Source organism: Mustela erminea, chromosome 9 (assembly GCF_009829155.1).
Source record: "Mustela erminea isolate mMusErm1 chromosome 9, mMusErm1.Pri, whole genome shotgun sequence".
In the NCBI taxonomy this organism is placed as follows: domain Eukaryota; kingdom Metazoa; phylum Chordata; class Mammalia; order Carnivora; family Mustelidae; genus Mustela; species Mustela erminea.
Window position 1 is genome coordinate 64,792,564 of NC_045622.1, and position 12,715 is coordinate 64,805,278.

At 35.9% G+C, this 12,715-nt stretch overlaps 1 protein-coding gene across 2 annotated transcripts in view; it reads right to left on the bottom strand.

Moving 5' to 3' along the window:
• Positions 1-12,715, bottom strand: part of SBF2 (SET binding factor 2) — a 476,395-nt gene that overhangs the window by 172,553 nt on the left and 291,127 nt on the right. For both annotated transcript variants that reach the window (XM_032358786.1, XM_032358787.1), the window contains exon 15: positions 802-911. In XM_032358786.1, coding sequence (XP_032214677.1) covers positions 802-911 — 110 coding nt within the window. The remainder of the gene's footprint in view (positions 1-801; positions 912-12,715) is intronic.

A 12,715-nucleotide genomic window follows, 5' to 3' on the forward strand; every position in this document is an offset into this window, starting at 1 on the left:
TACAGGTCTGTGCATCATCAGTCTTACACAATTCCCAGCACTCACCACAGCACATACCTTCCCCAGTGTCCATCACCCAGCCATCCCATCCCTCCCCTCCTCGCCACCAGCAACCCTCAGTTTGTTTCCTGAGATTAAGAGTCGCTTATGGTTTGTCTCCCTCTCCAGTCCCATCTTGTTTCATGTTTTCCCTCTGTACTCCCCACGACCCCCGACCCTGCCTCTCAAATTCCTCCTATCAGAGAGATCATACGATAATTGTCAATTTCTGGTTGACTTATTTCGCTTAACATAATACGCTCTAGTTTTTTCCTGACTTGTTAATTTTAGCCATTCTGACTGGTGTGAGGCTGTATATCACTGTGGTTTTGATTTGTATTTCCCTGATTGTTTAACACAGTTTCTTAAAGAAGGCAAGAAAATGTGCTTTAATAAGGCATATTTAAGTTGAATATCACTGTTTTTATAATTCATTTCTTATTCTGACTAGATTCTTAGCAATAAATAAAATTATATTCAAAATGTTAAATTTCTAAGAAATATGTCTAAATAGATTTAAAGAACAATGTTTAAAAGTTTAAGGAAAAAAATCACTAACAATATTTCTCTGGTAGCCATATAACTAGGCATGGCAAAGATTTTAAATCTCAGACACGATTCATTTAAAATGATCAAAACAATGAAAAGACACTTGATAAGGAAAAGAGATGGAATTAGAGGAGAGGTTATTTGGCAAGCTAAACATGAAAATCTGAAAGGGAAATGATGAATGCTTACTTGGGAAAGAAAGCATTTTATTACCTTTTCAGTCTCCAGTGTTTTATTTTCAAATATGAATGAGATGCAGTTTCTAACAACTTCCAATCTCTGTGCACTGTTGAAAACTGTTGTCACCTTATCCATTATCGAAACTAGCAGAGGAATATAAAGACAACACAAACAAGTTAAACTTCTTTGGCAATTACAAAAGCAAAGGGAATATTAATGTTTACAGTTTATATAGTTGTAACTATCTGCATGACCAACATTTAGAATTTATTCTTTTCCCTGGTTACATGGCATTTCATTACTTTTGATTACAGACTGAGTTTTTGAAATGTCAGGCTAGTCAATGGCTCATTGAGGATAATTGCATGGATAGATTCCAAAGATAAACTGAACTCTTCAGCAAATTAATTCGTATCACACAGTAAAATTGTATTAAGCAAGAGTAAACATCCACTTTTAACTTTAATTGTGAACAAACTGATAAATGTTTGGGGTATAGTATCATGACAAAAGTTGCTAATACTTATATGTGAGAAGACTACTAACAAAAAAAGAAACTGGTATTTCTAAAACATTACCAAAGAAAAACCACATATCACAAAAAATCACATACTACAAATTAGAGTACAGGTACTCAATAGTGTTTGAGAAAGCACTATACAAAAAGAGAAATGATTATGGCTCAAGAATTACTATATAAACTTGGCAATTTTTTTTAGTCCTATGAACTATGTACCAGTCACATTTACTATAAAATCGAATAATTCTAGTCTAATACACAGGCTAAAATTACTTAAAATAAATTCACCTTACTAAAAGAATATGAGAAGGATATAAATAAAAGTAATATTAGTTAAACAAAAGTATAATTTCACCAAAACCTTTATTGTATCATTGGTACAAAAGATGTAGTATCAATAATTTTTAAGCCAAAAAGAAAGACCCTTTATATATATTTTTTCTTTCTACTTGAGTGTAGTTGACGTACAATACTACATTAGTTTCAGGTGTACAACTTGGTGATTTGACAAGTTATACATTATGCTTTGTTCACCACAAGTGTAGCTACCATCTGTCCTGTTACACAGTAATTACAGTATCATTGACTGTATTCCTTATGCTATCTTTTCTTTAAGATTTTTTTATTTATTGGAAAGAATGAGAGAGAGCAAGAGAGAAAGAGAGCACAAACAGGGAGAAGAGTATGGGAGAGGGAGAAGCAGGCTCCCTGCTCAGGAGCCTGACATGGGGCTTGACTGCAGGACATGGCTCATGATCTGAGCCAAAGGCAGATGCTTACCCAACTGAGCCACCCAGGCACCCCCATGCTGTGTCTTTTATTTCTGTAACTTATTCATTCCATAACTAGAAGCCTGTATCTCCCACTCCCCATGCCCATTTTGCCCAAACCCCTCCCTCTCCTGGCAACCATCAGTTTGTTCTCTATATTTACAGGTCTGATTCTGCTTTTTAAGACCCCTTATAATTTTATGGCTACTCTTGGAATCTAAAGGCATAATCCCTTCACTCCCCCTCATACCTAAGAAGAGAGAGTATCATATCTTACTTACTAACATCCTTTTCACTTCATCAATACAAAATCTTATATCCTTCAAATCATTTTTAAAACTTTCTAATTTTGAACAATTTTAAGCTCACAAAAAGTTACAAAATAGTAAAGATTCATGTACTCATCACTTTAGCTTCCCCCAATGGTGACATCTTACCTAACTATAGTGCTTTATCAGAATCAGGAAATCAATTGGCACCATATAATTAACTAGACAACAGAATACCAATTTTACCAGTTTTCTATTAATCATTTTTAATCATGCAACACAGATATTCTGCATGACCATGATAGTTAATAGATTATTTCACATGACCCTTCTATATGAAATGCTCATTTTTAATTGTGTGCTCTGGGGCTTCTCACAGTAGGTCAGTAGAATAGACTGAAATAGAAATCGATCTATATTTAGAATAGGAAACTTCTTAGAGTCTCCAAATAATACCACATACTTTATTGAGCAACATCTTTAACCCGTGTTTATAAACTTTTTAAAAAAAGATTTCATTCATTTGATAGAGTGAGAATGAGAAAGAGAACACAAGCAGGCAGAATGTGAGAGGGAGAAGCAGGATTCCCACAGAGCCCAATATGGGGCTCGATCCCAGGACCCTGGGATCATGACCTGAGCCGAAGGCAGATGCCTAATGACTGAGCCACCCAGGTGCCCTAATCTGTGTTTATAAACTTTTAATTCTAAAATCTCTTCAGCAGCGTTTTAAATTTTCTTTAGGGCAAGCTATTAAAAAAAAACAAAACACCTTTTCTGGTAATAAGTCTGTTTACTTTTTTGAGAGTTATCTGAGAGTATAACTTAGTTCACTCTCAGAAGAAAGTTCTTCACTTAGAGTTACTGATATTTCAGATTGGCCAAATCCCCAGCTGTGGCATTCTAATACTCACTTTCTAACATCTGAAGACAACTCTGTTTTATGAGTACTTGACTTCCCAGGGCTTCCCTTCTAAGGTTTTAGCCTTCCAGTGCTAGTTCCACCCAATCATCATTACTCTGGCTCCTCTGAGGAACGGGTGAAAATTAAGTAACCTCTCAAAATGTGAATGCCTCATAAGGTGACAGAGCAATTTTACACTCATATTAAATGAATAAAATGTAAAATGGAACATTTATACCTTTTAATTTTAATACAAAGAAAATCCTGATTCTGATCAACCAAAATGAGCCAGAAAGTTGGACAGAGATTCCTGTATTCTTCATTCATTCATTCACTCAAGTTTTACATGCAGGGCTAAATACTTTGTCATGTGTACCTCTCTCACTGATTACAGTGAGATACTCTATCTACATGTGCCTAAAGAAAGAATTCAGAAAAAAAAAATAAAGAAAATTCGATGTGGATTGAAAATGAGGAATGTAAAGAGATTATATAAAGATAATATTAAGAATTAAGGTGACAACTCAAGCAAATTGAATTTTAAACAAACTTTTCATCTGTTCATGTGGGTATTTAAAGAAAGTACTCAACTAGCTTATGAGTTTTAAAATTACCTAACTCCTTCAAATGATAGCTATTTACCCTAACATGTCTACCTTATCCATCCTTTTTTCTATGTCAAAGTCCAATCATCACTTAAGTAAAAGCTATTAATTCTTAGAAAAATAATGGCAAGTTAACATTACTATGTAAATACATAATGACTATACTATTATCCATTGATAATAAAATTACACTCACTTCTAGGTATGATGGGGCAGTTTGTAGCAAACTAAAATTCCTACCAAAAATAATTACAGAAGTCAGATAAAATGCAAAAGGATCTACTTAAATATATTAGATTGCTACAGAAGCACAAGGACTGGAGGACCTAAAATTTCAGAGACGGAAAAAGAAGCTAGAGACATGAGTTAACACACACACATCTACTTTTTCCCTAGGAGATTTGCTAATTTGGGGTACAGACAGAAGGCTGAAAATCTGATTCTAGCAGATGGCTAGGCTGACCTGCAAAGTCTGGTGAAAGCTGAACTGGCAAAAGTAGATGTGTGTGAATGGCCCCTAGGTAAACCACTAAAAGAATAAACAAATGTATAAACAAGTTAACAGAGATAAATTATGGAATAAGAAAAATAGTTTATTAATCCAATAGAAAGCAAGAAAGCAGGGGGAAACATAAAACAGGAAGATTAAATAGAAAAAAAACCCCACCCAGTAAATAACATTAAAGCCATTAATATACCAGTAATTATATTTATGTAAATACTCATAATGCTATTAAGTAATATAAGAAGTATAGTAAGATAGACTGGTTAAAAAAATACTATATGCTGTTTATAAGAGGTATTCATAAAATATAAGGCCCTAGAAAGTTTGAAAATAAAAGGATAAAAAATATAAACCATACAAACATTAAGCAAAGGAAATCTGGTATAGCTATATAAATATCAAAGTATACTTTAAGGCAAGAAGCATTATTAGAGACAAAGAGGAATATTTCATAATGACAAAAAGATCAATCACTGGGATGCCATAATATTTACAAATATATTTGCATCCAATATATCATCCTCAAAATATATGAAGAAAAATACGGATTGAATGAAAATGAGAAATAGGCAATTCTACTATTATCATAGGAGACTTGAACACATCTCCCTCAATAGCTGAAGAAGGAAGAAAAGATAAAAATCAGTAAAGAAAACCCATAAAATGGGAAAAAATAAATGCAAATTATATTCTCTGATAAGAGACTTGTATACAAAATATATACAGAACTCTTATGAATCAATAATAAAAAGACAAGTAGCCCAATTAAAAATGAACAAAGGATCTAAATACACATTTCTCCAAGGAGATATAAAAATTATAAATAAGTACATGAAAAGTTGTTCTAGAACATTAGATGCATATGGAGAAATCAGAATGCCCAAACATTGCTGGTGGGAATGTAAACTGGTGCACATATTTTGGAAAACTGTCTGGCAGTTCCTCTAAACATTAAACATAGTCTTACCATATGACCCAGCAATTTCCACCTAGGTATATACCTGAGAAAATTAAAAACATGTATCCATACAAAAACTTACACATGAATGCTCACAGCAGCATTCTTAATAGTAGCCAAAAAGGAGAAACAACCCAACGATCCACCAAATGGTGAATGGGTAACAAAACGTAAATACACACACACACACACACACACACACACACACACATCCATACAATAGGATATTATTCAGCCATTAAAAGCAATGGAGGACTAATTCATGCTACACAGATGAACCCTGAAAATATTATCCTAGAGATAGTCCAAGATGGCAGAGGAGTAGGAGACCTTAATTTCCTCTGGTCCCAGGAATTCAGCTAGATAGCTATCATATCATTCTGAACCCTGTGAACACTCAACCAGAGATCTAAGAAAAGAATAGGTGCAAGTCTACAAAAAGAAAAGCAACCACTTTCTGCAAGGTAGGAAGAGGAAAGAAGTGAATCCGAGGGGATACATCAGAAGATAAGCTGTGGGGGGAAGAAGCCTAAATAAACCGGCACCAGAAAGTGATACAGCATCAGAACCAGAAGTGGGATGTAATCCTTGCTGAGATAGTGTGGTCTCGGGATCCCCAGGATCACAGGCAGACTGGGAATGCCTGAATGCAATGGAGTTCCTAGGCATTGGAGCAAGGAAACTGGCAGCAATCAGAGAGCCCAGGAGTGGGCTCCCAGGTTGGAGTTGCCATATATCATGAATCATGGCATGGCTGGGTAACAGCTCTCTGAGAAGGGGCCCAGAGAATGGCAGAATGGCACGAAGACCCCATTTCTTTCCCTGGGAGGAGTGGCATGGGTGCACGCTGCAGGAGTCTACAGGGTTTTGAGGCGCAAAATGGGGTCACATGCCTGAGCGAGACACACATGGTTACAGGCTGGGTAAGCATGGAGTACAGAGGAAAGCCGGGGAGATAGAAGTGACTGACTGCTTTTCACTGAGGGTACTGAGGAGTGGGGCCGCCAAGCTTTTGGCTCCAGGGTTGCTGATTAGGAGGTCGCCATTTTCATTCTCATCCTCTAAAGTGGCACAGAAAGCCTTCATGGAACAAAAGCCACACAGAGCAACAAGAGCCCCTTACTTAGACTGGCCACCTGGCCACAGCAGTGCAATTCCACTGGGGACAAAGACACTTGAGAATCAACACAACATGGCTCTCCCCAAGAAGATCCACAAGAACATACAGTTAAGACTAAGTTTACCAATCACAGAGAACTGCAAAACTCTAGCATAGCGGAAAACAGTATAAGAATTCATGGGTTTTTTTTCCCCCATGATTCTTTAGTCTTTCAATTTTAATTTTTATTCTTCCCTTTTTCAACCAATTTCTTGTTTTATCAAGTTTTTAAAAAAAATTTTATTTTTATTTTTATAATTACATTCTATCCTTCTACTGTATTTAATTTCATATATATGTTATATATAATATATCATACATATGTATATATACAAATGTATCATATACATTAATTTCATATATACGTGTGTGTGTGTGTGTGTGTGTGTGTGTTCTTTATAATTTTGGGATGCAGACCAAAATACACCCAGAATCTGTCTGATCACCTGTGGATCACATATTCTTTTTTTTTCTTCTTTTTTTGGGGGGGAAAGTCTTCTTTTAATTTTTGTCTGTAAAATTACATTTTATCTTTTCAATGTATTTAATTTTATTTCTGCATATATATGTTTTCCTTTCTTTACAATTTTGAGATGCAGTTTCTTCTAACAAACCAACCAAAATACAATCAGGATATCATGTATTGCTCTGTTTTGTTCACCTGTTCATATTCCTTCTTTTTGTTTTTTGTCTTTTAATTTTCATTTTTACAGTTACACTCTATCCTTACAATGGTATTTAATTATATTTTTATACATATATAAGTTTTTCTTTCTTTATAATTTTGGGATCTAGTTTTCTAACAAACACACCAAAATACACATAGGATCCAGGGTATTGCTCTGTTCTGTTCACCTGTCTGATTGTATTTCTTTTCTTTTTTTTAAACTCTTTTTTCCAGTTTAATTATTTTCCAGTTTCAGGTCTCTTCTGATTTGTTTAATGTATATCGTTGCCATTTTAGTATTTTATTCTCTCATCCATCTATTCACCTCTGGACAGAATGACAAGACAGAAAAACTAACCTCAAAAAAGAACTAAAGTACAATACATACAGATTGCCAGGGACCTAATTAGTATGGATATAAATAAGATGTCAGAACTATAGTTCAGAATAATAATTAAAAAGATACAGCTGGGCTTGAAATAGCATAGAAGACACAAAAGAATTCCTTTCTGGAGAAATAAAAGAACTAAAATTTAATGAAGTCAAAATTTAAAAAGCTATTAATGAGGTACAATAAAAAATGGAGGCTCTAACTGTAGGAAAAATAAGGCAGAGGAGAGAATTAGGGATATAGAAGACAAAATGATGGAGAATAAAGAAGCTGAGAAAAAGAGGGGTAAACAACTACTGGATCATGAAGGGAGGATTCAAAAAGATAAGTGATACCATGAAGTAAAACAACATTAGAATAACTGGGATCCCAGAAGAAGAGGAAAAAGAAAGGGGTGGGAGCAGGCAGAAGATATACTGAAGCAAATTATAGCAGAGAACTTCCCTAATTTGGGGAAGGAAACAGGCATTCAAGTCCAAGAGGTACAAGAACCCCCCTCAAAATCAATAAAAATAGGACAACACCCTCACATATAATAGTGGAAGTTGTAAATCTCAGAGACAAAGATAAAATCCTGAAAGACGCTCGGGACCAGAGGTCCATAACCTACAGGAGTAGAAACATTAGACTGGCAGCAGACCTAGCCACAGAGACCTGGTAGATCAGAAATGACTGGCATGATATATTCAGAGTGCTAAATGAGAAAAATATGTAGCCAAGAATACTTTATCCAGCTAGGATGTCATTCAGAATAGTAGAGATAAAAAGATTCCAGAACAAACAGAAACTAAAAGAATTTCTGATTACTAAACCAACCCTGAAAGAAATATTAAAAGGGATCCTTTAAGTGAAGAGAGAGCCCCAAAATAACAAAGACTAGAAAGGAATACATACAATATACAAAAACAGTGACTTTACAGGTAATATAATGGCACTAAATTCATTATCTTTCAAGAGTTACTATGAATGTAAATGGGCTGAAGGCCCTAATCAAAAGACACATGGTATCAGATTAGATAAAAAAGCAAGACACATTGAGATGCTGTCTGCAAGGGACTCATTTTAGGTCCAAAAACACCTCCAGGTCAAAAGTACAGAGGTAGAAAATAATTTTTCATGCTAATGGACATCAAAAGAAAGCTGAGGTGGCAATATTAGATTTTAAACAAAAGACTGTAATAAGAGATGAGGAAGGACACTATATTATAATTAAAGTGTCTATCCAACAAGATCTAAAAATTCTAAGTATTTATGTCCCTAATGCAGGAACAGCCAGTTATATAAGCTTTGTTATTAATTGAATAACAAAATCAAAGAAGTACACTGATAATAATACAGCAAAAGTAGGGGAGTTTAACACCCCACTCACTGCAATCAACAAATCATCTAAGTAGAAGATCAACAAGGAAACAAGGGCTTTGAATGACACATTGGACTAGATGGATTTCACAGATATATTCAGAGCATTCCATCCTAAAGCAACAGAATACACATTCTTCTCAAGTGCACATGGAACATTCTTCAGAACAGATCATATACTGGGTCACAACTCAGATCTCAACTGGCACCAAGAGACTGGGATTATTCCCTGTGTATTTTTGGACCACAATGCTTTGAAACTGGAATTGAATCAAAAGAGGAAATTTGGAAAGAACTCACATACATGGAGACTAAAAGGCCTACTAAAGAACAAATGGGTCAACCAGGAAATTAAAGAGGAATATAAAAATTCATGGAAACAAATGAAAATGAAAACAACCATTCAAAATCTTTGGGATGCAGCAAAGGCAGTCCTAAGAGGCAATTATATAGCAATACAAGCCTTTCTGAAAAAACAAGGAAGGTCTCAAATATACAACCTAACCTTACACCTAAAGGAGCTTAAGAACAGCAAATAAAGCCTATACCCAGCAGGAGAACAGAAATAATAAAGATCAGAGCAGGTATCAATGAAATAGAAACCAAAAGAATAGGAGAACAGATAAATGAAACCAGGAATTGGTTCCTTGAATTAGTAACATTGATAAATCCCTGGCCAGACTTATCAAAAAGAATACAGAAAGGACCCAAATAAATAAAATCATGACTGAAAGAGGAGAGATTATAACCAATACTGAAAAAATGCAAACAAGTATAAGAACATATTATGAGCAACGATATGCCAACAAATTAGGGAGTCTGGAAGAAATGGATGCATTCCTAGAGACATATAAATGACCAAAACTGAAACAAGAAGAAATAGAAAACCTGAACAGACCCATAAGCAGCAAGGAATTTGAAACAGCAGTCAAAAATCTCCCAACAAACAAAAGCCCAGGGCCAGATGGCTTCCCAGGGGAATTCTACCAAACATTTAAATAAGAATTAGTACATATTCTTCTGAAGCTATTTTGAAAAATAAAAATGGAAGGAAAACTTCCTCACTCTATGAGGCCAGCATTACCTTGATCCCAGACCCAGAGAAAGACCCCATCAAAAAGGAGAATTACAGACCTATATCCATGATGAACATGGATGCAGAAATTCTCACCAAGATACTATCCAATAGGATCCAACAGTACATTAAAAGGATTATTCACCACAATCAAATGGGATTTATTCCTGGGTTGCAAGGATGGTTCACCATCTACAAATCAATGTAATACGCTACATTAATAAAAGGACAGGAACCATATGATACTCTCAACAGATGCAGAAAAAGCACTTGAAAAAGTACAGCATCTTTTCTTGATTAAAATTCTTCAAGGTACAGGGATAGAGGGAACATACCTCAATATCATAAAAGCCATCCATGAAAAACCCACAGTGAATATCATTCACAATGGGAAAAAACTGAGAGCTTTTCCCCTAAAATTAGGAGGATGTCAGAGATGTCCACTGTTACCACTGCTAGAAGTCCTAGCTTCAAATTTTTTTTTTCAAGATTTTACTTATTTATTTGATGGAGACAGCAAGAGAGGGAACACAGCAGGGGGAGTGGGAGAGGGAGAAGCAGGCCTCCCACTGAGCAGGGAGTCCAATACAGGGCTCGATCCCAGGACTTCGGGACCATGACCTGAGCTGAAGGCAGACACTCAACGACTGAGTCACCCAGGCACCCAAAGATTCCTTTCAACAAAAAGAAATAAAAGGAATCCGAATGGCAGAAAAAAAGTTAAACTCTCACTCTCTGCAGATGACATGATACTCTATGTGGAAAACCCAAAAGATTCCACCCCAAAACTGCCAGAACTCACAAAGGAATTCAGCAAAGTTGTAGGATATAAAATCAATGCCCAGAAGTCAGCTGCATTTCTATACACTAACAATAAGACAGAAGAAAGAGAAATGAAGAGCTGATCCCGTTTACAATTGCACCCAAAACTATGCATAAGATACCTAGGAATAAACCTAACCAAAGAGGTAAAGGATCTGTACTCAGAAAACTATAGAACACTCATGAAAGAAATTGAGAAAGACAAAAAGAAATGGAAAAACGCTCCATGCTCATGGAATGGAAGAACAAATATTGTGAAAATGTCTATGCTACTAAGAGCTATCTATATATTCAATGCAATCCTTATCAAAATACAAACAATTTTTTTTTACAGAACTGGAAAAAATAATCCTAAAATTCGTATGGAACCAGAGAAGACCCAAGAAATAAAACCAAAGCTGGAGGCATCACAAGTCCAGACTTCACACTCTATTATTACAAAGCTGTAACCATCAAGACAGTATGGTACTGGAACAACCAGACACACAGATCAAGGGAACAGAAAAGAGAACCCAGAATCCAGAAATGGACTCTCAACTTTATGGTCAAGCAATCTTTGACAAAGCGAGAAAGAATATCCAGTGGAAAAAAGACAGTCCTTTCAACAAACGGCATAGGGAAAAGGACAGCCACATGCAAAAGAATGAAACTGGACAGTTTCCTTACATCATATACAAAAATAGACTCAAAATGGATGAAAGACCTCAATGTGAGACAGGAAACCATCAAAATCCTAGGGAAGAACATAAGCAGCAACCTCTTGGACCTCATCCGCAGCAACTTCTTTCTAGAAATGTCCCCAAAGGCAAAAATGAACTATTGGGATCCCATCAAGATAAAAAGCTTTTGCACAGCCAAGGAAACAGTCAACAAAATCAAAAGACAACTGACAGAATGGTAGAAGATATTTGCAAATGTCTTATCAGATAAAGGGCTAGTATCAAAACCTATTAAGAACTTCTCAAACTTAACACCCAAAGAATAAATAATCCAATCAAGAAATGGACAGAAGACATGAACAAACATTTCTTCAAAGAAGACATCTAAATACCCAAAAGACATGTGAAAAAAATGCTCAGCATCAGTCGGCATCAAGGAAATACAAATCAAAACAACGAGATACCACCTCACACCAGTCAGAATGGTTAAAATTAACCAGTCAGGAAGTGACAGATGTTAATGAGGATGTGGACAAAAGGGAACCATCTTACACTGTTGGTGGGAATGCAAGCTGGTGCAGCCACTACGGAAACCAGTATGGAAGTCCCTCAAAAAGTCGAAAATAGAGTTACCCTATGACTTAGCAATTGCACTACTGGGTTTTTACCCCAAAGATACAAATGTAGTGATCCAAAGGGGCACATGCACCTGAATGTTTATAGCAGCAAGGTACACAACAGCCAAACCATGGAAAGAGTTCAGATATCCATTGACACACAAATGGGAAAAGAATATGTGGTATATATACACAATGGAATACTACTTAGCCATCAAAAAAATGAAATCTTGCCATTTACATTGATGTGGATGGAACTACAGGGTATAATGCCAAGGGAAATAACTCAGTAGGATAAAGACAATTATTATATGATTTCACTCATATGTGGAATTTTTTTTTATGATTTTATTTATTTATTTGAGAGAGAGAGAAATTGAGAGCAAGCACGAGAGGGGAGAACGTCAGAGGAAGAAGCAGACTCTCCGTAGAGCTGAGAGCCTGATTCGGGACTCAATCCTGGGACTCCAGGATCATGACCTGAGCTGAAGGCAGTTGCTTAACCAACTGAGCCACCCAGGTGCCCTCATATGTGCAACTTAAGAAAACAGAGGAACATAAGGGAAGAGAGGGAAAAAAATAAGACAAAATCAGAGAGGGAGATAAACCATAGGAGGCTCTGAATCATAAACAAACTGAGGGTTGCTATAGAGGAGGTGGGTGGAAC